The following is a 26,248-nucleotide window of genomic DNA, read 5'->3' as shown; positions in this document are numbered from 1 at the left end:
AATCATTTTCCTCTCCTGATCCACAGGTTTCACTGGTCCTCGTGGAGAAGCAGGTCCACCAGGTAAAACAAACACTCCTTAAAATAATGTAGTTATGAACAAATGAAGCCTGCGTGTGCCCATCAGACATCTGTTAACCTCAACAACAGACTTAGTGGCTTCTCTTGTCCTGTGCTTCAGGTCGGAACATTGAAGGTCCTCGTGGAGAGCAGGGTCAGAAGGGAGCTGTGGGCGAAAAAGGAGACAGGGGTATAGAGGGAGAGTCTCTGGTTGGACCTCCTGGGCAGCCTGGACTCACTGGACCCCCTGGACCACCCGGAGAACCAAGTAAGGCTGATCTTTGAATGTTGAACGTCTCCATACATAGTGTATCTACGGATGTTTTAATAATTTATTTGTGTGTGTACTCCATCCAGCTGACGGTGAGTGTGACATTGAGAAGGGAGCTCCTGGCCCACCTGGACCTCCAGGGTTACAAGGGGAAGTGGGACAGAAAGGTAAGCATGACTACAACTGCTGATAACCAATCTATGACTGACTGTTAAAAATGTTATCAAAAATGTCTCTGTCTCTGTGGTACGCACTTAACTTTTAGAGCATATGTATCACATGCATCAGTGTTGCTGCTAGACTGCTTGTTCAGGATGTCTGTGCACATCACACGTTTTAACTGATGTTCCGGTGCTTCATTTTAGGTGACAAAGGAGATACCTGTGTTCAGTGCGAGGGCAGTGGACCACCTGGACTACCTGGAGCCCAGGGTCTGAAAGGAGACCGAGGTGAGTGAACAGTGGCCTCTTTCAAATATAAAGGCGTTGTGCAGTTACCAGATTTACATTGTTATAGTCCAAAGAAATGCTCTCTCCATGATCCAGTTGCCTTTTTCTTTTTGCTGGAGGCCCTGTATCATGTGCTAAATATGTTGTGGACGACTGATTTGGCCTTTTGAGTGTTTCTGACCTCATTTGTTGACGTTTTTACTGTCCAGACACAACTATTTGGCTGTTACCATTTTCTACCACTTTTTGTTTACTTGTATTGACACATAATATAATGAGTATGGAATGAGATAAAGATGTACAATATCCATTTTAACCTTGCAGGACCACCTGGTGCAGTTGGTGGCAAAGGAGAAAAGGGTCTTCCTGGGCTTCCTGGACAACCTGGAAGACCTGTAAGTAGAAACATGTTGTTAGACAACTAACAACAAAACCACTCTCAAGTAAACAGAGCAAGAAAAAATATCACAAGCTGTCGTTAATGTTTTCTTAATTGCGAAATCCATTTTTGTGACCTGTGTGCAGGGTTCTCAAGGAAATCCTGGACTGATGGGGGCCCCTGGTGCTGTCGGTGAGCCAGGTGACATTTTCGTAGCTCCTGGTCTTAAGGGAGACAAAGGCTTTCCTGGTCAGAAGGGTTCACCAGGTCAACCAGGCGTGGATGGATTACCCGGGAGAGATGGCTTACCGGGTCAACCTGGTCTCAAAGGGGAACCTGTAAGTGCACATGTTTGGTTTGTATGATGCATGTTTGCCACTGTGTTGCCCCCATTGTTGACAGCATTTCAAAAAGCCTCACCCATGAACCAATTTATAACCCTGAACCCACTGGTCCCTTTGAGGTAAATCACAATTGTTACTTTCCAATCATTTCTGAGTTGACCTTGATGCTTCCATGTGGAGAGAAATGACATTCGAGTCAAGACACCAAACGTTAATACTGCACACGTTCTACATTCACATAATAATCTATCCTACATGAACTGGCTGACCACAGCTGGTTAAGATGATTCTTGCATCCACTTTGAAGCATTCACTCTATGTAATTTATTGACAGCTTTTCAAAGAGTAAAGCCAGTTTGCCATTTCTTTAACCTTGCTTTCAGGCCAAAGAAGGTATCAAAGGTGAACGTGGACCAGACGGCAACCCCGGTCTTATTGGACCGCCAGGAGAGAGAGGTCCACCTGGTGTGCCAGGCTTTGGCCGACCAGGAGAGCCTGGAGAGAAGGGTAGTCAGGGGAGACCAGGAACTCCTGGAGCTAATGGAATACCAGGTAGGCATGAGATTTGCATTGTAAAAAGATGGACTCAAAGACGGAGTCAAATTTCAACTTGGTGCCATATCTGAAACCCAGACATTGACTCTGTAGCCACACCTGCTGAGTCCATAATATGAACACTGTATGTCCACCAGGTGCAAAAGGTGAGCCAGGTGTAGTTGTGAGCTCTCCTGGACCTCAGGGGGCACCTGGACCTCGAGGAGAAACTGGCATAACTGGAATTCAAGGTGAGAAGGACATTAGTCAGCAAGCCTTCATTTATACTGCAAAAGTACTGAGTGTGTCTTTAGGATGAATCAAGGATCACAATCTTTAAATAACTTAGGTGAAGGAGCAGAACATGATGCTTAAATTCACATTATGTGAAGGTTGTTGGTCCAGTTAAAATATGTTGTTGCAGGGGACAGAGGCCTTTCAGGAGCCCCAGGGTTGCCAGGTTTTCCTGGAGACAAGGGTGAACATGGACCACCTGGAATTGGATTTCCAGGCCCATCTGGTCCTAAAGGTGAGTTCTTCCATAATGTTGATGCCACCCACCTTTCCAAGGATGGAGAACATAAAATGGAGACTAAGTATTTGCACAGGGTATGCATTTAAAGGCAAAGATACAGAAGAAGTGTTTTCTCTGTGTTTTCAGGAATCAGTGGAATTCCAGGAGCACCCGGATTACCAGGAGAGCCAGGAAGGCCAGGGCAGGATGGCTCAACTGGAAAACCTGGTGTACCTGGACAAAAGGTGTGTATCTGAGAATGGGTATGTTAGTTCATTATTTATTTATACTATGTATTGTGTTCTCACAATACATGATGCCATGCATTTTAAACGTGTCCCACACAGTAGAAAGAGAATCAATGAAGAATAAATATTTTTTTTCCTGACGCTCTATTTTCCTGTAATGAAAACAAACAAACAAAATAAATAATAACTTTAATATCATTTGTTTTTTTAACATATTATTTTGGGAGATTTATATGCAATGCAATTCAATGCTTACTTCTGTGCCTTGCAGGGTGAACCTGGAATAGGTCGTCCAGGTCCAAAAGGTTCACAGGGTCCCCAAGGAATTACTGGCTTCCAGGGAGATAAAGGTGGCATGGGAATGCCTGGGATTCCTGGGAAAGAAGGACAGACAGGACCACCGGGACCTCAGGGAATCAAAGGTACTGCAAGAAACACAACATCTTTAGCTTTATTGGAATGAGTCCATGCCAAGAAGTACCTAGAATGGTTTGGTGGTGACTGGTGATAGATTCTTTTAATTTTAAAAATAGGTGAAATTGGGCCACCTGGACCTCCTGGACAGGGTGGTGCACCAGGTGCACCAGGAAAAGGCTCACCTGGAGCTCCTGGACCACAAGGACCACCTGGAGAGCCTGGACCATTTGGTGAGCACAAACTCAGCAAAAAATCTAAGACAGTTTTTCATGGAAGCAGTTTGACATGTTACAGAAAGAAAGTCATGGGTGTAAATGATCAAATCCATTTAGCTGCTTCAGTTTCTGGATCCTTTGTATACTATGTAATTTTGACACTGTTTTGGCCTTTTGAGACACTTTAACAGAACAGATACAGTTAATGCTGCATGTAAGAAGTGTTTTTACTCTTTAGTGTTCTTACTCAATGTCAACTGGTGTAGGTGAAATCAGTAAAAACACACTTCCTGTGCGGATGTTTTACAGGGAGAGAAGGTGTAAAGGGAGAGAAGGGCTACCCAGGTGCTCCTGGTCTAGACATGCCGGGCCCTCAGGGAGAGAAGGGAACCCCTGGGTTCCCAGGAAACCCAGGTACTAAAGGACTACCAGGGCCACCGGGCTTACCAGGCAGGGACGGATACATCGGAAACCAAGGTGAGAATCCACAGACAGATACATGGAGTTCTTTCATGTCTTTAGGTGTAATTTTGTCCTCTTTTGGAATTGTTGCAGTATAAATTATCATAGGCTGGGTATTCATAAAATAGTGTATTTCACATTATATTTACATTAGCCATTGAGTGATGTCATCATAAGTGTTGTCACATTTAAGCAGATATATTGTGGTCGTTTCACTGCATCTGCTTTGCTGCTGCTTCTGTTGACTGCCAAGATTTTGTCATTGAGAACTCCATGAAATGTTTCACATTAACAGCATTCAAACTACGAGATGAATTATGGCCTTTCAACATCTGGAAGGATTTTAATGTGAAACATTTGTGCAGCAATTTTGTGCAGCAATTAGAAGTTTTACCAATAATTGCTCAAAATTGAAGAATAAAACAGCAAAGCTGAAGTATTAAGAATAAATTAGTGAATGAGAATAGCATTTTAAGAGAAAAGCAGTGCAGCAAAGCGACAGGTATGACATGACTTCTTCTTTTCAAAATTTTTAGAAGTCAGGCCTGTTTCCAAACATGTTCATCCTTTAAATCTATTTTTTAATAACAGTAATGCCACTGTTTGTCCGTAGGTCCTAAAGGTGAAATGGGGTTCATAGGAACACCGGGAGTACCTGGAACACCTGGACCACCAGGTACTCCTGGATCTCCTGGTCTGAGAGGTGAGCAACACCAGATGACAAAACTCCTACTTCTTCTTTTGACAGTTTAAGAGTTTCTGGACTTCTTCAGCTTCATAAGCAGCAATTAAAAAAAACTCTCTCTGTCCTTTCGCTTAGGTGATCCTGGTATTACTGGAGCAAAAGGTGATATTGGAAAGCCTGGACTGAAAGGAGAAAGAGGAGAGCCAGGTATTGCAGGACCTCCTGGGAACATGACTAAAATCGAAATGGAAAACATGAAAGGGCAAAAAGGAGATAGTGGAGACACAGGTATGAAACAATAAGCTGTTCTCTGGCTCACATTTTCCATATAGAGATCTGCTACTAATAAGCATTTTGGTGGTTCTCTATGTTAAGTTTTATATATAGTTAAAGTAATACCTCAGTGCACATGTGTTTTTTTCATTTGAAATTCTGCTTTACAATCAGGTATACCTGGAGTCACTGGAGAGAAGGGCCACCAAGGCCTTCAAGGAGACCCTGGAATGCCGGGCAAAGATGGAGAGCCTGGATTACCTGGACAACCTGGTGACCTACCAGACTACCTGAAATTCAGTTTGCTTTACATATGTCGATGCAAGCAGTTTTGTAATAGTGGATTTACTATTCTCAGGTGAGAAAGGAGACTCTGGTGTTCCTGGAGAGCCTGGCAGAATAGGACAGCCTGGACAGAAGGGCAACGTTGGGGAGATGGGAATACCAGGTAAAAATGCACAAATAAATAAGGAGAAAAAATGTGACATTGGACATAAATGTAAGTAGTGTGAATGTGAGTGTGTGTGCAAATGTGTCTTAAAAGTAAGAAAATGTGATTCTCAGCCATGCAAAGATAGAAGCTCAGCTGACAATATTTCATGTAGGGGAATATTACAGTTTACATGATACTGTGTGAAAATTAAATGCAACTCATATACTCATAACTTAGGTGTGTGTTTGCACAGGTGCTGTTGGTCCAAAGGGTACTAAAGGAGATTTTGGTACACCGGGACATCCTGGATTCAGAGGCTCGGACGGAGAAAAAGGAAACCAGGGATCACCTGGTGAACCAGGTATCGGGCTCCCAGGACATCCAGGAGAAAAGGTAATTAATTCAAAATAGTTATAAGTCCAACACTATGAACACAGGCAGATAGTTGAAATGCAACGAGGAAAACATCTTACTCTATGTGTGTTTATTTAAACTTCAGGAGCTTCTATCGTGAGTCTTTTAAAAAACGTTGTTCAAATTCTGTTTTTGGTCATTTGTATACCAGCTGTGATTTTGAGTAGATTACTTCAGCATCTTTTCATCTTTCAGTTTTCAGTGTCGTATTTGTGAAAAGCATGATACAGATTCGGACTCTCTGTACTGCATGTCTGTTCTTAGAGACTTCCATAAGGAGTCTCAAATGCATCACAAATATCAATTACACATCTTAGAATGTAAGAATTTAAAAAATGTAAACTGACAGGCAGTAGAGATTGAAATGGGAAACATTTTTCACCAGTTTTTGCTGTGATATTTATTACAATTATCACCATGTTGTCATGTCTTCAGTATCATTGCCAGTATTACTTCTTAGTTTCTATTTTCATCTTATGAATGCTTATTTTATAGCTTACTTATTTTTATTTCTTAATGCATTATACTTATATCTTATCATCACGTTTCTATGAGGTACTGCATTTATTCTCATATTATTGTAATTTTATTTCTCAGCAACATCTGTCACAAAAATTTCCTTCGAGATTAATAAAATTCTGTCCCACCTCAACTCATCTGTCCTTATAAATAATGAATACATACCTGCCTTTTTTTTTAACATTACTCTCGTTTCCTCTTCTCGTACAGGGTGAGACTGGTCAGGTAGGATTCCCAGGAACACCTGGAGAGAAGGGTCAGAAGGGTCATGAGGGTATGCCTGGCAAGCCAGGACTGGAAGGATCCAAGGGAGACAAAGGATCCGTTGGCTATCCAGGTCAGAATTCAGTCTGTCTACCACTCAGCCCAAGCTATAGTTAATCATACATGTTGTTTTTTCGGGTGTATTCTCATCATGGTTTGTGTGTGTTGTACAGGTCAGGCAGGTAGACCAGGTGAGAAGGGCACTCCTGGCCTTCCTGGGTCTGCAGGAGAACCTGGTCGTGAAGGCCGACCTGGTGAGTAATACGTTTATTTGATCAGCCAGTCAGAGCCAAGTCCATGTAGTAATGACAGCCAAAATGTCTCTGATTTGCTCAACATCTCATACCTAACTCATCTTGTAAGATGCATTTTTGTTCGAAGAGTTCAGTCTTAAAATCAAATTAATGACTGAGTTGTGGTGACACTGGGAGTGGTTAGGTTTACAGATATCTCCTTTTCAACAATGGTTAATGACAGCTGAACAATGAGTGAAATTATCAGATACAGGAGAGATCAATAGACCCGTCTTAAGCAACTGCTTATTTAGCTCGGCGAGGCAATAGTGAGCTACGTGAAAGTTGAGTCTACGCCAACCTAACATACAGTGACCAGTAACAAGGAAATTTGTTCCCTTACAGGTGAAGGTGGGATGCAGGGACCTCCGGGTCCTCGTGGAGACAAAGGAGAGCCTGGAGTGGACGGCATCCCCGGATCCTCGGGAGAGAGAGGAAACCCGGGTTAGTGTCCTTTTCAAGAATTTACAAACCAGAGCCTCAGAGCTTCATATATATATCCTTCTTTATTCTCTTTACCTGGGACCCTTCAATATCTTTACCCAACTCCTCTCAACTACAACTATCAGAGGCTCATTTTAGTTCACTTTGTCTGTTTTTTTTGGAATGTAAATCAGGAAAGGCACAATTGAAGTAATCAAACAATGCTATCAGCCTCAGTCGTGGGTTCAGGTAGCAGCAGGATCTTGAAGTAGATGTGCAAGATTTCTTCTCTGAGAAAAATAGCTTCATAGTACTTGTAGAGGTCAGAAACAACACTGGGAACCTTTAATAACTGCAGACAGTATCTTGAGTACGTAAATTGTTATTTTTTAAGTATCTGTAACGTCTGCAAAACCCTCACTCACAGTGAAACTGCCAAATACAAAAACACAAGTCATCACATGGTAAATAAATCTGAACAGCATTAACAAGAGGTCAATATTTTTAAAATCTCAGTGCAGTACACCTTTAAAATATCGGTAAAGCTCATCTTCAACAGCACAAAACAGTAAAAACAGTGTTAACTAGAAAAGCACTCGGAGAGCGCAGACCTCCGCCAGGCCATCTGTTTGTCTGTTTGTCTGTTAGTCTGTTAACAGCATAACACAAAAAGTAATGGACGGATTTTCACCAAAATTTTACAGAATGTACGGAAGAGTAAAAGTAACAATCTATTAGATTTTGGAGGTGATCCAGATCACCGTCTGGATCCAGGATTTTTTTGAAGGACTATGTACAATTGAGAGATGGCCGCCACATAGTCCTTCAAAAAAATCCTGGATCTAGACAGTGATCTGGAGCACCTCCAAAATCTAATCGATTGTTACTTTTGCTCTTCCGGACATTCTGTAAAATTTTGGTGAAAATCCGTCCATTACTTTTTGTGTTATGCTGTTAACAGACAAACAGACAAACAAACTCTGGTGATTACATAACCTCCTGGCGGAGGTAACAAAGAAGGTACAACCTGGGAATGATGAAACATGTAAGCTTATTTTACGCTATGTCCTCCATTACATTGAAAAACAAACAATAATAATATTAAAAACCAATAAAAATGTCTGTCAAATCTTGCTGTGTGCAGAAAATACATGTTTCCTTTTGTTGAATTTGAAGCTGAATTTATTAAAATGTGAACTTATTATTTTTAATTACATAATTGCAAATTAAATATTTCACATCCTATTTAAAACTGCATAAACTTCTACCATGAAAGCATTTAAATTTGAAAATGATCTCACTCATTAACCTGGAAAAATAAACTAGAGAAAGGAGTGGCTACTTCCATTCAGTGACATTAATTCAATGGGGATACCAGAGTAAACAGTATCAAGCGCAACAAGTTAAAATGTACAATTCTTTCCTGCAGGTATACCTGGTCACGGTTTGGCTGGATCACCTGGAGCACTTGGTAGCAAAGGTTAGAGCACCCCCAGCATTCACTCATATAATCCTCTAGTTACTGGAGGTTAGCAGCAGTTCATCCTGTGGCCTTGTTTTTTTCTTCTAGGTGACAAAGGTAGTCCTGGTTTTCCTGGTGCCCCAGGTCATGCAGGTGTCCCTGGTATCAAAGGTGATAAAGGGCTTCCAGGTCCACAGGGACCCCAGGGTGAGCCAGGAGAGCAGGGCCACCCAGGTATCTCTCTAGAGGGCCCTAAGGGAGAGAGAGGAGAAACAGGACAACCCGGAGAAGGAGGTATTGCTTACAATTCATGATGTAAAATAGGAAATGGTGTTTACATATTAATGCTAAGTATATTTTGTATTTTAATAAACAAAACTCCCCTTTTGTTCTTGTCAAATAGGATCCCCAGGAACACCAGGACCTTTTGGCTTGCCAGGCCAAGATGGTAAAAAGGGAGATAAAGGAGATCAGGGTCTTCCTGGTTTCCAGGGAGAGTCGGGACAAAAGGGTGACCCTGGATATCCTGGACTTCCTGTATGTCCTGAAGCTGTTTTCTATTTCAGCTTTTGTATTTTACACATCAGTTAATGGATGATCTAATGAGAAATGGCTAATAGACATCAGTTAAAGCTGTTTGAATACTGCAAAAAGTAGATTTTTTTTGTGGTTGTATCATTTACAGGGACAATCAGGCCTTCCAGGTATTGATGGACAGAAGGGAGAGAGAGGATTGCAGGGTGTTCCTGGCTTCCCAGGTGAGTACATGTGGTACAATGTGACATAACTGGAATAGGCAGAATGTTTTTAAGTGTGTGTGTATATGTGTGCATTTGTGTGAAAGACAACATGTTTGTGCAATTATGAATGGAAATATGAGTATTTTTATTCAAATAATTAACAATAAAATACACTAATACCACCTCTAGGTGTAAAGGGTTCTGTGGGGGACTTTGGATTTAAAGGAGAAGCTGGAGACAGAGGATTTCCTGGAGAGAAAGGTAATGAAAGAGTGAAAAACCTCCAGTGTGTTAGCATTGAAAACTATCATTAATCACATTGATTATTTTACAGTTTGATTGCCTCCATAGAGCTACATCAGTAACAGAAAAATTTCTTCCTATGACACGATATATTCCAGGTAATGACGGCCCTCCTGGTCCCCCCGGCCCTCATGTTTTCATCAAAGGAGACATTGGTTTCCCAGGAATTCAAGGTTTGCCTGGACCTCAGGGGCCAACTGGGTTCCAGGGACTGAAAGGACAGCAAGGTAAAAATGTGCTTCATTAAATCTCCAGTGTTGCAACAGTTTTCTCCTGCTTCGTAGTCATTCACATCCACTTTATAAACTGTTCCATGTTTTTTTGTCACCTTCTCTCAGGTGTGACAGGTGTTTCAGGTCCAAAAGGTGAAGAAGGTCTCCCTGGACATCACGGTCAGCATGGAGCCAAAGGAGAGCCTGGCCTTCCAGGGCCACAGGGTGCGAGGTTCACAGGGATGAAAAGTGTTGTGGGTTTTTTTTTTGTTGTGCCTTCACTTTCTTATCTCATCGATAACTCCATTTGTGTAGGACCCAGAGGACACCCTGGACCCCCGGGACCTGATGGTGTTCCAGGACAATTGGGTCCACCTGGTCCCTCTTCCATGGATCATGGATTCCTGGTGACGCGTCACAGTCAAACAGTGGATATTCCATTATGTCCTGAGGGAACCTCGCTCATATATGATGGCTACTCCTTGCTCTATGTACAAGGCAACCAGCGCTCTCATGGACAGGACTTAGGTAAGGAACATGATATGAGAAAGAAAAAGCAAAGGAAATAAAGAAAGATGTGACAGAGAAAGAGGTGAAATAATCAAGGGGATGTTTTTTGAGGTGAATTTCACATCCTGTGATGATGTGTTTCAGGTTCGGCAGGCAGCTGTCTGAGAAAGTTCAGCCCCATGCCCTTCCTGTTCTGTAACATCAACAATGTCTGCAACTTTGCCTCTCGTAATGATTACTCCTACTGGCTCACCTCACCTGAGCCCATGCCAATGACTATGGCACCTGTCACTGGTCAAAGCATCAAACCCTTCATCAGCAGGTATGTCAGCTTTTCTATCCAAACTCTTTTGTTTAAGGTTATATTTACGTGGCACTTCAATACCGTGGTGTTTGCATATGTATGTGTGCACAGGTGTGCTGTGTGTGAAGCCCCTGCCATGGTGATAGCAGTTCACAGTCAGACCATCATGATCCCACCTTGCCCTCAAGGCTGGGACTCTCTGTGGATTGGCTACTCCTTTGTCATGGTAAGACAAATAAGAGTTTTCCTTCTCAAGGCTGCACTTCATTCTTTTTCACATATTGTGATGATTCAGAAAAGATTTTTTTCCAGGTCAGAGACAGAGCTAGAAATTGGTTATGCGGTTAGATTTGGTGGGGAAATCTCTGTTATCTGAAGAAGGTCTCAAAGTATCCAGCAGCAAGTATTCAAGAAGAATGAATACCATCGTTACTAAGCATAGATAAGATTTCAGTTTAATCAACAAAAAAGAGCTGATAAAGAGGAGGTTGGGATGGTAGAAGAGTTGCAGCAGCACACAGTGTTGCCATGTGTGTTATAGCATTCAGAGTAGTGTAAGATCTTAATCAGCCAATGATTGAAGCAGTCAACCAGCCTAGAGAGACACTGTTGATTAAGATCAAACTGAATTCTTTAAGCGTTTGCTCAACACATTATTATAACTTCTGTTTTGTTTTGTAGATTGAAAAATCCAACAACTGACTTACAGATGTCTTATTGCAAAAATACCCTTTGTCATTTGTTTGCATTGCATTATGTGTGTTTGTGTAGCACACCAGTGCTGGTGCTGAGGGTTCAGGTCAGGCTTTGGCTTCTCCTGGTTCCTGCCTGGAGGAATTCCGCAGTTCTCCGTTCATTGAGTGTCACGGTCGGGGAACCTGCAACTACTACGCCAATTCTTACAGCTACTGGCTTGCCACCATCGAAGACAACGAGATGTTTACGTAAGATGGACACTCACACTCACTGAATTTCTTACATGATCCTTTTTCTCATTAAGGACTTAAAGAGCCCATATTATGCTTTTTGGAGTTTTCCATTTCTTTTAGTGACTCCTAACTTTTTTTGTGCATTTAAAAGTTCTACAGAGTTACAAAGTTCAAAGTCCACGCCGAAGGACATTTTCCTTACAGTGAGCTTTGCACATGAAACAATTCAATTCCATTCGCTCTTCTTCTGTCACTTATCTTCATCACTGTATAACACAATTAGCGACCTAGCCACGTGTTTGGCATGCCACTATTCATCCACTATTATTACCAGAGGCGCTTCTGCTAGAAGTATGTCTTTGCTTATCCTCATAGGGTGAGATCCAAACTGCCTACTATACTAGAAATTTCTAATGATTTGGACAAAATGTAGTATGCAATATGTAAAATATATAAATGAATAAAAAGCTAAACCTGTAGTATGCCAAATAATACCTGGATGTTGTACTGATTCAGGACAAATCAACAGTGTTTAGTGAACTGTGTCTCACAATGCAGTGCTCTGGAACATTCACAACACCGACTCCTAGGCCTTTGTAACACCTTACCCTAACCCTAACCCACTATACTATACAGATATTAGCCAAGAGAGGAATTCTTGGATGGCTTAAGTTGGGTAATGTATTACTATATGCTGCCACATAATCTTTTTGTTAATTTCCTTTAATTACATTTTATTTTCAAGGCTAACCACATCGTTGCAGCTTGTGCTTCTGTATGAGCGCAGTGACGCGGAAGACGTGAAATTTTTTAACATTAAAGCATGCAAACATATTCTAGTAGATCCCAAAAATGAAATAAAGTTGTAAATGGGCATAACATGGGCTCTTTAATAACTCGTGAAAGTCTTGTTTTTGCTGACCTCCAGTGGTTGAAATTCTCACTGCACTGCTGACATCACTGTTGGATGGTCAACAAAGTACACTTTTGCCTACAGCAGACCAGTTGTTCTGTGTGTAGTCAGCGGTAAAACAAGCTTCCACCACAGAGGGGCATTGGAACTGTTTTTTAGCCGAGTGTTACGACTTGATTGCCATTATCACACTGGCTTCACAGTTACTTTATGAACATGATAGTATGAGATGGACTTGTGATGTTTTCCGATTCTACCTCCTTCCAGGAAACCCGTCCCCACAACGCTAAAGGCGGGCAATCTCCGAACACACATAAGCCGCTGTCAAGTGTGCATGAAGAGGACATAAAGCCCATTACCGGAGTTCTCCGTTTTAACATGCAAGCAATAAGGAGTGCATTGACGTCCTCGACTTGGCTTTACTCCCCGTTTTCAAAGGATGGTGCTATTTCCCTGCATGTCATGTATGAGAGAAGAGGGGCAGAAACATGGCAACAGCCAAAGGTTGAACTTTACAAACCAGATCACAGAGACCAAGTGGCCTTTTGCTTGATGCAGATACACACAATCACAACATGTTTCTAAAGAATGGCACCCAGTTTACCACTGCACTGAGTACATGCCCCCTAAACAGGTAAACTGGTGTTCATTTTGAAAGGGCTGTTTGTGTAAGTCAGGTGCTATTGAATCTTTCTTGTCTTGCCTTTTCCTTTCCTTTTGTTTCCCTTCCCTATCAGTGCCATATGGTTCAAAGATATAGCCACACATTATTTTAGAGTTTCACACCTTATAACGTGTTTAAACGTACTAATGTAAAGAATGGGGCTTGCCACTGGTTACTTGCCATTTGCTACAATACCATAATGTTGCCAACACAGATATATACCGATCACTCTGTTGTAAATATGATGCATTCCTTTTTAACATAGTTCAACATACTCTCCTCAGGTTATTACTGAATTACTTTGTGTGTTATTAAGCCCATTTTTATTTATAAGATTTATGAGAATATGTTGGACTTGAGTTTATCTGAGATTCCATTTAAACAAAAACAATGTTTCAACCGCCAGCGCCTTATTGCCATACAAAACAGCACTGAAAAAGCATTGACAGGTGTGCGTGTGTGTGTGTGTGTGTGTATGTGTGTGTACATATATGAATGCATTGGAGTGATCTGGAAATGGTGTGTGTGTGTTGTGACGTCCACATATTTTTGTTGCACAACTCTGTTGTTGACATTATCTAAAGCAAATGCACAAAAAGAAACAGACAATAAAAGAAAAGCATCTTTTCTATGCCCTGTCAGTATGTACCAGCAGCGTGTCAAAGGTTTTACTCTTTTCACATTAAGGTGAACCAAATCTTTCTCATCTTTGATTCCCAAAGAAATGCACATGTATATATACGTACACATAACATGTACTTGCAGTTCTGCTTGTATACTTGACTGTTTCCATTTGTGAATTACGTTTGTCATCCCTGTTGATTCAGTGCAAAATGTGTTCTTCGTTACATCATGTCATGGTTGCACATTCAAGCCAAAAGTAGCATCTACGCAGGTTGAGATGCTGTATGCAGTCTTAAGATATTGTTTTTGCATTAGAAGATAATGTCAGTAACGAGTTGATCCTTGAAATCCTCTTGGACCCTAAGCATTGTTTCTGTGTCTCTTCAGAGCTATTTAGAGATGCAAACTGTCTAAGTTACAGCAGTTACTCTTACCTGACTGCGTCCTGTTTCAGTTTGTGTGTTGCTTCTGGTTGTGATAAAATGCTCAACTACAGTATTAGCAGTACTTGCCAGCATAAAGCAAATGTCCTCACAGTTGGACTGATCTTCAGTGATTAACAAACAGAACAGAACACACTTCATCAGCATTTTATATTTTCCACATCCCATACTGTGTAATTCCTGCAATAAAATGATTTGTAGAATATTCTTATTAATTTATCATGTGCCAGTGTTTTCCTTTAGTTTTGTTTTTATTTCTTAAACAGTATTTTAAATCAACCACAAGAGGGCAGCACCAGCACACTTTGAAAATCAGCTTCTGAGGATTCATTATTTCATTTGGGTGACCCAGAAGTGCATGGTGGTTTTTGTTATTATTTACTAGCAATTAACCAACAACGGGCAGCAAAAGCTGACCCCAAATATATCTTGAACAGTAATTTTAGTGCAGCCACTGCAACAACACTTGCACAGTGCGATGCAGCCACTACCTCAGCACTTCTGCTGGGACTGTGGCCAACAAACCCGTTCACCCCCACGAAAACACAAACGGATCGATACGCTCCGCAGAGAACCAGATAACCCCTCCTTTCAACTTCGCTCTCGTCTTTCATTTATTACCGGAATCCTATCCCTTGTTTCCTCTCTTGTCACCAGACAGACAAATACAGCCCTTGACCCCTAGCTAGCTTCATAAACATGTCTGACAAAGACCTTGACCTCAGGTGGCAGTCGGACTGGATGGACATGCCACACTGGAAGTTCAAAATGGTCAAATGACAGGTTCATCTGAGAGCAATGGCCCGATGACCATGACATTTGCTTCAGGCTAGGGTACATTCAGGCGTCTGATAACAGCCCCTCTGGTTACACTGCACACACTGTAAGAAGGAAAAAGTTGAGAACACTTGATACAAGGCAAGAAATAGAAGTAAAACTTTACGTTAGGCAACATAACTTCATGTGCATTCAACATATCTTGCTCAGAATGTTTACTTCAGAAGAGAAGTCAAGTCAACTTTATTTATATAGCCTTTTCTTTTAAAGTGCTGCATATCGCTGGATACAGTTTTCACAGAGTCGACTGCAAGAAATGCTGCACATAAATCATTGGATTTCAAATACACACACAACATCAATGCCATGTGGTTAGGATCAGTGCTCAGCCTGGCAGCACAGCTTTTCAGTTCACACCTTTAACCTTTTTAAGTGTTTTAATCCTATTGGTTGTTTGCTAACACTGCTAAGTTGAGACCCGACTTAATCACCTTTAGAGAGCCGGGGATTACGTGGGTGCAATATTCTGTGCATGGTGTTTGTTGTGGAGACAGCAAACTGACAGCAAAATGAGGATATTGTACAACAGCATGTAGAATTATAGTTTGGGTTAGTTGCTTTTTCACTTGTGTAGAGTTGGAAAGAAAGAAAGAAATGCACTTTAAACACGGGCCTTGAGTCGAACAGAAATATCTGTCAAAGTCAGAGTAAGACCTCGACTAAGCTGCTGCACTTAACATGTCATGTTTTCCAAAATGTGTTTACAATGCAGTTTGGGAACGTGTCAGGAGGTTAGGACCCTGACTTTTATCCTGAGTGGATCAAGAACAGAGGCCACCACCACACCCCTGTAACCCGAGCCATGCCAAATACAGATTATCTTGCCACACAGCACGCAACACAAAACCTACCAGAAGCTATACAGGGAACCACTCACACAAACATACTCTCACACACTGTAACACAAACTGTAAACAGCACATCTTTGCATAAGTCTGGGATTACACGAACAGCTACAATCAGTAGTAAATGCAGGGAGAGCTTAGGGGAGAAAGGATGGCATGCACTCACTTTTAACTTGTTAATACTGTTTCTTCCAAGAAAACAGGATTTCAGTTTTTTTCTGGCCGTAAAATACAGTTGGAGATACTTATTTTAAATACGTTCATATCAGCAGTATGTGTGCTAGAGTGTGAGGGTATTGATATGATAAAATAATTGCTTTACTTTCGAATGCGTATTGAATTATTATTTTTTTAAATTACGATTACTATTTCATTTCATTTCAAAGATGCATTTAGAAGCTGCATATATTGTTGTCTTTATTGTATTTCACCTGTAAACACTCAAGTTATTCACATCTGTTCTTGGTAAGCTGACAGTTGCCACTTGAAGCAAATTTTATACACTTTTATGTCTTTTTGTATGTATTTTTTGGACAGCATTAGATTGGCTGGACCACTGAAAAAATCTCACAAAAGGTATTTGACTTCTCATTTCAAAACTTGATCCTATTTGCTCTGTGTTAAAAGCTCTACGCATCCACACAGTTCTTTGCCATCACTCTGGGTGATTAGATATCCTGTCATGTGAAAGTTGAGTGGAGTTTCTCCAGGAACTGAGCATCACCAAGCTCTGCGTTTCCATAAGAATGCCACTGGAAGCTGTCCTGTTAAAGCAGGTGCAACAAACTCAACGCATCCTGAAGGTGCAATCAGACTATGTTGCTCTGTGTGAAATTTACTTGTGTGTTGTGGTGAAAAGCTGTCGGTGCGGGAAATAAGGCATCCTGAGATGAAAGCATAAACCGCTGGAGCAAGCACGATTGGAAAATTGGTCCTCGACTACAGGACACAAAGGAACAGATCGATTTCATTCTGTAGTGAATCACAGATTAAGGTTCAAAGTTATATCTTGGACTTATTTATTATTGTCTAGTGTTGTCTAATGTATTAATTCATTTTGAGGACTAATTTATTTGAATTTTGGAGATTCTGTAAGAAATGAAGCATATAAATCGCTGGATTACAACATTCAAATGCATCCAAATGCCATGTCGTTGGGGTCAGTGCTCAGACTTAATCCAATTGGTTGCTTGCTTCTTAGACTCGACTTTACAGATACAGTCGCACGCTGGACATGATGGACTAAGCCCACATAGTCCTCTGAAAACCATATTACATCCACTGTCTGATACAGAAAAAATAACGGGACAGTTCACATCACTTCTTAGTTATTTCTTTGAAAAATATCAATCCATGTAAGTCCACTATTTTCCTACCAATATCTTTGCTAATTAACACGTTTCAAGTTAATTATATCACAAATTATTGAATAGTTTGCTAAGTTTATGATGCTAATTATTGTCTTTAATGCACCCATTTTCTTCAGGAAGCAAAACAGAACCTTAAAACAAAGCTGGTTAGTTGTAAACCTTCAGTTTACCTCCTCCTGTAGCTCCATTATTATTCCCTGCACAGAGGCCATTAGCAGGTGCTTTGAAATGCTGGGTTCCTTCCTGTTCTTCCAGCCGGTTTGTGGGATGTGGATAAGGTGTTGCGTGGGCTGACCCTCCTTAACTTCTGATCCATGCAGGACCCTTTAACCCATGTTCACCTCTCTGTGCCACTTGAAAGTCTAAAGATTACCAAAACAAAAAAAGAAAAAAGAAAAAAAAGAGGTCATGCACAGGAGCAGTAAATAAATACAACAAACAAAGAAGTTATTATTGCAACTGCTTTACACAGAAATTGTGGTAATCTGGTCTTGAGTACTGACTGCAATGTAAGGCTGCTGAACACCTGATTTATTAGCGTGCCAGATTTGAGACAGTAATGAGCTTGACCTTGTGGTGAAGACCTGCATTTCTTTCTCTTTTTTACATTTTGGTGACATTTTTTGTCGTTTTACACAAAATGATCTTTTATTCAAATTGAAATATAAATGGTTAAAAACCGCCCAGACTCTGATATTATTACTAGTAATTAGTTAGGTTTCATTATAAAGCATGTCACAGCTCTGTGGAGGAATAGACCGAGGAAAAAAAAAGATATTTCAGCATGAGAGGAGAAAATGAAAACTTTGACAAAGTGTCATAAATTAGTAAGTGCAGCCTATACAGACATGTTTGTTGTATGGAGCAGTGATACACTCAATAAAAGATGAAGTTCATGAAGAGTCATTAGCATTTAAATCAAGTACATCAGTCATCTGTGACAAAATGGATTTTTTTTCTTCTTTGAACAGAGAAGCACTGCGAATGTGTACATCAGAATGGAACCCAGCATGACCCTCTATACTATTTAGGTTACAATGTGCTAAAGAGCTACATATAGTACATGCAATGTATTATACATAACGTACCATGGGAACGTGCTGCTCTTACATGTGAGGACTATAATAGCAGAGTTGTACGGAACAGCACACACCCTTGTTTCTCAGCATGATTATTGGAAATATGATTCCATCTGCAGAGTCTGGCTCTCATGTGAGGCCTGATCACGATCTCAGCATGATCGGAAATCTGATGTGCTCGGGGGAAGCCAAACATGGTGCTTCCTCTCCTTCCTCCGCCTCCTCTTCCTCCACAGACATTTTAACTCAATGCACAGTGTCCACTCAGAAATATGGAAATAGCGTGGCACTGTATGAATGAGAGGAGAACAGAACGCCTCCACAGCCGAGCGGAGGAGTAAAAAGAAGAGTGGACGTCACAGTAACAGAGAGTGCGTGGGCACAAGAGGAAGAGTGGGAGTGAATCTGTGGGAGGCATTCTAGTATAACTCTCAATCTGTCTTTTATCTTTATTCATCTCAGCTAAATCACTCTGACTCTTTCAAATGACTCGTCATTTTTGTCTCTCACTGCCATCCTTTAGATTTAATGCTGAATTACTGCTGTCCTGTACAATGCTGCTGTCCTGTCATGTTATCTGTACATTAAGTGGCGCTTTTTGCACTTAACAAGGATCCCACAAAAAAGACAAAAAGATTTTTTCTAGAAGGGATAAATACAAGTCATAGGAAGAGAAAACAAAAGCTGTCAGTAAACACCTGACCTGATCAAACCGCTATTCCTAAAACAACAGTTTGACTTTCTTAGATAGGTTAGTCGAGAGGGAGACAGGAAAGTAATGAGAAGAATGGAGGGAAGACCTGCAGCAAAGGGTTGTGAGCTGGAATTGAACCCAGGCCGCTGCGTTGAGGAGTATAGCCCCTATTTATGGGTATCTGCATGCTTAGTTTGACATTTTTCACATTTGTTTTTTTTTTTTCAGAGAGGTTACATTAGAAGATTTATACTTCTGTCAAGTCTGTTCATTTAATATAAGACCCAATTCTTGCCTTCTGCATCCATGAAAGCTGACAGATTTGGACTTTGATAGCGGATGTGCATCAACACACAGATGGATGCATACCCATTACATTGAACACAGAAAAATATAGGCAGGGCCATTGTGGATATTACCTCTAGAGGATAAAGAGACTAGCTGCAGATTGGGCTGCATCACCATGTCAGTGTGATTATTCCTGAGGTGTGGAGACCACAGGAGTACAGGATTTCTGGAGAATTTAGGTCTTATTCCTTCCAAGTTCAGCAGTGACTACTTTAATTACAAGCCTTTCAGGATGGAATATAAAGATGTGAATGATGAAGAACCTCCTCTTCATAACAAGCATTTGTTTTAAGATCCATATATGTCTCTGGCATATGTGCAGTTGGCATGCTTGCAGTGTTGGGCTGCAAAGCTTCATGTGGACATCTGCAGAGAGGTTTGATGGACATTCATCTAATAGATGAATAGCATAATTCAAGCCGCATGGGCTCTTGTAGACCCAATAGCAGAAAGCATACACTGGTCATACATGACTCTGAAGCAACTGCTGGTTAACAGTCACTATTTCGTACAGGTTCTGTTGTCTGAGAACATCCATCCATCCATCCATCCATCCATCCACCACTTAATCCTCACAAGGGTTGTGGGGGAGCTGGATAGCTGGATTCTATCGCAGCTGACTTACAGCAAAGGCAGTGGACACCCTGGACAGGTTGCCAGTCTATCGCAAGGCTACATCCATCCATCCATTCTCTATACACCGCTTTATCCTCACTAGGGTTGTGGGGGGTGCTGGAGCCTATCCTAGCTGACCCGGGCGAAGGCAGGGGACACCCTGGACAGGTCCTCAGTCTGTCGCAGGGCTACATATACAGACAATCACACTCACATTCACACCAATGGACAATTTAGAGTGATCAATTAACCTCAGCATATTTTTGGACTGTGGGAGGAAGCCAGAGTACGCGGAGAAAACCCACACATGCACAAGGAGAACATGCAAACTCCATGCAGAAAGATCCCAGGCCCAGGCCAGGATTTGAACCGGGGATCTTCTTGCTGCAAGGCGAGAGTGCTAACCACGATTCTACTGTGCAGTATCGCAAGGCTACACTTAGAGACAAACAAGCAAGCACGCTCACAGTCACACCTATGGACAATTTAAAATCCCCAATTAACCTCAGCATGTTTTTGGATTGTGGGAGGAAGCTGGAGAACCTGGAGAGAACCTACGCTGCACAGGGAGAACATGTCAACTCCATGTAGAAAGATCCCAGACCCCCTAACCAGGCTGCAAGGCAACGGTGCTAACCACTGGCCACCTTGCAGCCCTGTATGAGAACAGAACAAAAATGTGTAAATAAATACACATTTATTGGAAATTTGGCTGTAAAAAAAAAAGCACAATATATATAAACACAGAGAGCAGGAGAGAAGCAAACTGGCTGAGTTTAGGTTGAAAGTTATGAAAACAGACCTACCCACACCTGGTCCTTGTTCATTGTTTTCAAACTGATCTTAAGTTCACACAGTCTCTGAATGTTCCTTAGCATTGCATTTTCTGCATCATTCTGATCTGCAGGAATACGATCAAAGCTAATGGCAACATTAGCCACGCAACACGCAAAAGGATTTTTAATGCTGTGGTAACATTGGCATCAAAATAAAAGTAATCCCTTAGATTTTTGGTTTCTTAGATCTCAGGAGTGCATGAAGACTCTTGTGTTCCCTCTCACAGTCAACATCAGATCATCTGGTGTGCTTTACATGTAGCCGAGGCATTTTAGAGCTAAAGTCAGCTAACCTGTGATGCAGCTGTTCATTCGGGATTATGTAAAGTTTGAGCTAAATGACTTCTGGTTTTGTCAATTTGAATGTAAGAGCTCAGTAGAAATCTTACTGGCTGTCTGGTGATGGGGAGATCTGAGGAATGGCAGAGGCAAACATCTTCATATCTTAACAGTTATTACTCTACAACCACACAACACAATAAAAATGTGTAGTTTTTACCCTATGGCTCCTGTAGAGTGTCTTATCACAAGTTTGAATCATGTGTAGCAGGAACAAGTATAGCAGGAACATATGGGACCACTACTGATGTAAAATGAATGGCAGTCAGCACATGACGATCTGTTTGGCCCTTCTGTACCACCAGTGTGATCAGATGGTTGGCATTCAGGGCCTATCCATGTCGAGGACTGAGAACAGAAGATGGGCCATGTGTAGGTGGATGTCAGACAAAAAGGCAGCTATAGAAACATCTAGAAGTGAGAGCAAGATGGAAGAGTTTGGATAAATGGGTCACTGTGTGAAATTACATCCCATTCTTTTACAACCTGGACTTGACCTTTTGACTCCATGTGCAGAAATCAAACACTTCATTATTTTGCAGAAAAAACAGTGGAGGAATGTTATTTTTGTGGAAGTCTCGTGTTTCATGAATTCACACATCTACACAGAGATCTTTGACAGGAGCCTTTAAAAGAAAGAGAACAGCACCTGAGCTTAGATGTATGCATCCCTGTTCTTCGGTTATACATACAGTTCACGTTTGTGGTGTTAAACAAGGAGAGAAAAGGTACATTCTGTACGGTCCAGTCTTCACACCAGTGAGGAATAGTGATTAGGTACTGTTCTTTCCCTGTACGAGATGAGGATTGTGGGTGATGTGTGAACACTAGCAGCTGAGGGTGTGAAGACTCATAGTTAAAATTACATTTTTTGGTAGAAGACAACTTTTTCTTATTTGTAATTAACCAGGGCTGCACAGTGGCATCGTGGTTAGCACTTTCGCCTTGCAGCAAGAAGATCCTTGGTTCGAATCCCGGCCTGGGCCTGGAATCTTTCTGCATGGAGTTTGCATGTTCTCCCTGTGCATGCGTGGGTTTTCTCTGGGTACTCTGGCTTCCTCCCACAGTCCAAAAATATGCTGAGGTTAATTGATTATTCTAAAATTGCCTGTAGGTGTGAATGTGAGTGTGATTGTGTGTCTGTATATGTAGCCCTGTGACAGACTAGTGACCTGTCCAGGGTGTCCCCTGCCTTCGCCCGAGTCAGCTGGGATAGGCTCCAGCACCCCCCGCGACCCTAGTGAGGATAAAGCGGTGTATAGAGAATGGATGGATGGATGTAATTAACCAGATATGTTAATGAAAGACAGATATACACTCATCTGTGACTGACCTGTATTTCAGTCATAGTTCGACGGCAACAGTTTCTTCACATTTTACGCTCTTGTCTCATCATAATGTCATTTAACAACTAATGATTATTAAACTATAAGCCCAGAAGAGCTGCACTGCTGATTATGCATGACACCAGCATCTGTCTTAATGCCACTTTCCTGTGTAAAAAGTTGGGGGTTGCCTCTTGGCTCACTGCACGAAATGCATTGCCTGATTAAAAAAAACAAAACAACATACCATACCTTACATTCTTTTTTATCCAGGAGACAACAGCATATCATACTTAGCAAATAACCTTTTACCATGTTTCATGCTAAATTACCTCAGTTAATATTACAAGCTGGACGCTGTAATCTGTCAGTGATCCGTCTGCTTCATTTAGATGCTGAGTGAAGTCTTCACTTATCTCAAGCACCATTAACTAATGTGCTCCTACTAAAAGATGCCCAATTACAGCAGATGAAAAGGCTGCATGTGCCGCGGCTACATCTACTAACATTACAAATTTGAGAAAATACTGAGAAAAAAAGAAAAAAAAAGATTCAATGTCATTTCTACATGCCATACACCACATCAGGTCCAGCAGTAACCTTTCAAGTAGGGCCATGCAGAAGACAAATATAATCCGTTGAGCACCACGCATGCAGTGCTGTGTCCCTTGTTCGCCGATGACACTGTGCTACGCTGTTGTTTGCTCTCTTCAGAAAGCCGGATTGTTGATTTTCTGAGCAGCTGCTGAATTATTGAACAAAGCCATCATTACACCAGCACACCAAGTATTTACAGTACTGCTAGGATTGTTGTGCTGTTAATGGGCCCGTCCATTAGCCTCTGTGAAGGCCAGAGTAACACCTGCATCAACAACAGCACATGTACGCACACGCTATCAGACACAAACTCTGTCACACTGTTGTTGTTGTGTGTGTGTGTGTGTGTGTGTGTGTGTGTGTGTGTGTGTGTGTGTGTGTGTGTGTGTGTGTGTGTGTGTGTGTGTGTGTGTGTGTGTGTGTGTGTGTGAGGGGACCCTCATGGGAGTAGGTTGTTTTTCAACATTGGTCGGAGTACGTCAGAAAATGTGCTTACACCACAGCGACGCATGCTGGCTCAACAGTATTAAGAAGTGTGGCTGTCCTTCAACCTCTCCCGAGACTCTCAGACAAACAGTCACACACAGAGAGCCCATGGCGACAGCATGTGTGAAAGATGGAACACTCTGCCTTCCTTGTTCGTGCATGCTGATGTGCATCTGACCTTTTTGTACTCGTGTGCCATCAGTCTTTTCCCATCATCATGGGCAATGAAGGGAAAGTTACAAAGAGGCCGGTAACTGCAATCCTCCCCCAGAGACATAAGTGACGCCTTTGGCCTTTCGCTCTGGAAACTTGCATGTTTATAGTCTCCACTGGTTACTCCGGTGCTCCTAGGTCAGCTGACAAACTGTTACATAAAGCAACAAAATGGCAACAACATTCGCTGGCCGTTCTTGACACACTGGTTGACCCCATTGCCTTATTATTTTACTCATGCATGCACGCCTGCTCCTCAAGAAGGCTTTTTGGTGCCGCCTGCAGTGCATTTGTGTGGGTTTTGCTAGATTTTTTTCCAAAAATAAGGTGCCCATTCACATGTCAGATTTACAGTAGCAATACTGCCCATCACTTTTTTTAATTGAAATTCACTGTAGCACAACTTAAACTGGCACTTTGCTCAGCTTCACCCCTCTGGATTGCATTTACTGGTCTATCAAGCAATCTGATACTGCACCATGAAAACAGTGTCGTATTTCTATGCATACATAAACAGACGTTCGTGGCCGATTTAAACTTTTGATTTTACCCAGAGGTAGCCAATTCATCACCATTCATCCATCCATCCATCTGCGTAATCCTCATTAGGGTTGCGGGGGGTGCTGGATTCTATCCCAGCTGACTTATGGCAAAGGCAGGGGACACACTGGACAGGTCACCAATCAATCACAGGGCTACATCTACAGACAAACAATCACACTTGCATTCACACCTATGGACAAATTAGGGTTACCAATTAACCTCAGCATGTTTTTGGACTGTGGGAGGAAGCCGGAGTACCAGGAGAAAACCCACGCATGCACAGGGAGAACATGTAAACTCCATGGAGAAAGATTCCGGGGAGGCCGGTGCATGAACCGGAGATGTTCTGCAAGACTAACCGCCGAGACTAACACCAAGCCACTGTGCAACCTCCTACCATTCACTATTGCTAACTGATGATTCTTTAACACTATATCCAGCTGGCTAACTGATCATAATTCTAGTATACAATTAAATATTTCCATACCATTAGTTTTAATGTATTCACGGCACATGACTTACTGCTAAAATGTGTATAAGCAGGTTAAACATGTGTGTCCCAGACCTTAGGTTAGCATCCTCAGCTGCTGACTGATATCAATAATATGTAAATAAAGAAAGGCATTGTTTTCTTGCGTGGTGGAACAGCCTAGTATTACAGTGTAACAGTATAAATCAAAATGTAATTAAAAAATAATCTTACTAAAGCCTATTTAGATGCTTTCTGTAGAAAATGTATTTGGTAATGCAAGAGTCAAAAATTAGATTTTGTTACCAGGTAGAACTACTTTTTAAAAAGCTTGGTTATTTAAACAGATATCAATTCCAACGGTTTGCCTTCAAATCCTCTCTGATCTGCAGAACCTACTGTGGACAAATGAAGAGGTCAGGCTTATCATCACAATCATCTCCTAATTTCTTCATTTAAGACGGAGGTGTGGAAGCGATGTCTGATCCTTTAATCTTAATTAGACTATCAAATTATTTCACGAAACCATTCACCGCTTTGTTGCTACCAGCGCACGTGAAGCCTGATGATTAACTGCGAGCCTCTCTGGACTGAAACTTTGCAAATGAGCTGAATTGATGCTGACAGAGTCATGCTGTGTCTAGTCTGTATTTATTAAAGGTTGACAGTGTGTAACTGAAGAAAAGGCATTGGTGCTGATGAAGACAAGTGAAACCGTGGGGAGGGCGCTGGCAAATCTTTCTATTTGAGTACCGTCACACATGAAAGCTCAAATCATCAGCCACTCTATTTCTTGCATATCAAAACACCTTCCACTCGCTATCAATGTCGGGACTCGTCTAATGAGGCCGCAACCTGCAGGACCACTATTTCTCTGATCCCAAAGGCCTCTACATGCAAATGTATATTTAATGAGTCCCCTTTACATCATTCCAGTATATCATTTATTCTGTACACAAGCGCAGCCATGCATTGACCAAATGTCTGCTCTCTATATCAAGCATTTCCTCTGTTGTTGGCCTTTTGATTATTCTTTTAATGTCATGTAAAGTATGCCCCCCCACCTCATCCTTTCCACAGATTTATACAGGTAGACTTTAATATTTTAGGTCTACCTATCACAGCTGTGTAGCGCGGGGGTGCTAATATACATTTCATCACCCACATACACTTGAACGTATATACACATGCACTCATGCGCAGTAACGCAATATTTGTACCTATAAGGTATTCATATAGTCCTCATTCCCCATTAAACAGAGAATGGAACAAGTGAAATGTTGGTATGTAAATATATGTAAATGAAGGGCTCTGCTGCAGCCTCAGTCACACTGAATGGCGACAGAGATTTT

General features: G+C 41.6%; 1 protein-coding gene across 1 annotated transcript in view; it reads left to right on the top strand.

The window, feature by feature from the left end:
• Positions 1-14,515, top strand: part of col4a1 (collagen, type IV, alpha 1) — a 43,743-nt gene extending 29,228 nt beyond the window's left edge. Inside the window, exons 20-52 of the mRNA XM_051959452.1 lie at positions 27-62; positions 181-327; positions 417-497; positions 696-779; positions 1,104-1,174; positions 1,305-1,496; positions 1,886-2,054; positions 2,195-2,287; positions 2,461-2,565; positions 2,698-2,795; positions 3,070-3,220; positions 3,332-3,445; positions 3,740-3,907; positions 4,506-4,595; positions 4,713-4,865; positions 5,025-5,123; positions 5,209-5,298; positions 5,537-5,676; positions 6,427-6,553; positions 6,654-6,734; positions 7,119-7,217; positions 8,626-8,676; positions 8,767-8,952; positions 9,062-9,195; positions 9,344-9,416; positions 9,588-9,659; positions 9,800-9,928; positions 10,040-10,138; positions 10,229-10,441; positions 10,568-10,745; positions 10,839-10,953; positions 11,499-11,671; positions 12,837-14,515. Of these exons, the coding sequence (XP_051815412.1) occupies positions 27-62; positions 181-327; positions 417-497; positions 696-779; positions 1,104-1,174; positions 1,305-1,496; positions 1,886-2,054; positions 2,195-2,287; positions 2,461-2,565; positions 2,698-2,795; positions 3,070-3,220; positions 3,332-3,445; positions 3,740-3,907; positions 4,506-4,595; positions 4,713-4,865; positions 5,025-5,123; positions 5,209-5,298; positions 5,537-5,676; positions 6,427-6,553; positions 6,654-6,734; positions 7,119-7,217; positions 8,626-8,676; positions 8,767-8,952; positions 9,062-9,195; positions 9,344-9,416; positions 9,588-9,659; positions 9,800-9,928; positions 10,040-10,138; positions 10,229-10,441; positions 10,568-10,745; positions 10,839-10,953; positions 11,499-11,671; positions 12,837-12,918 (3,893 nt within the window). The 3' untranslated portion in view covers positions 12,919-14,515. The remainder of the gene's footprint in view (positions 1-26; positions 63-180; positions 328-416; positions 498-695; positions 780-1,103; positions 1,175-1,304; positions 1,497-1,885; positions 2,055-2,194; positions 2,288-2,460; positions 2,566-2,697; positions 2,796-3,069; positions 3,221-3,331; positions 3,446-3,739; positions 3,908-4,505; positions 4,596-4,712; positions 4,866-5,024; positions 5,124-5,208; positions 5,299-5,536; positions 5,677-6,426; positions 6,554-6,653; positions 6,735-7,118; positions 7,218-8,625; positions 8,677-8,766; positions 8,953-9,061; positions 9,196-9,343; positions 9,417-9,587; positions 9,660-9,799; positions 9,929-10,039; positions 10,139-10,228; positions 10,442-10,567; positions 10,746-10,838; positions 10,954-11,498; positions 11,672-12,836) is intronic.
• The last annotated feature ends 11,733 nt before the right edge of the window (positions 14,516-26,248 follow it).

This window comes from Acanthochromis polyacanthus, chromosome 14 (genome assembly GCF_021347895.1).
Source record: "Acanthochromis polyacanthus isolate Apoly-LR-REF ecotype Palm Island chromosome 14, KAUST_Apoly_ChrSc, whole genome shotgun sequence".
Lineage (NCBI taxonomy): Eukaryota > Metazoa > Chordata > Actinopteri > Pomacentridae > Acanthochromis > Acanthochromis polyacanthus.
This window is presented reverse-complemented; position numbering and strand designations above follow the sequence as displayed.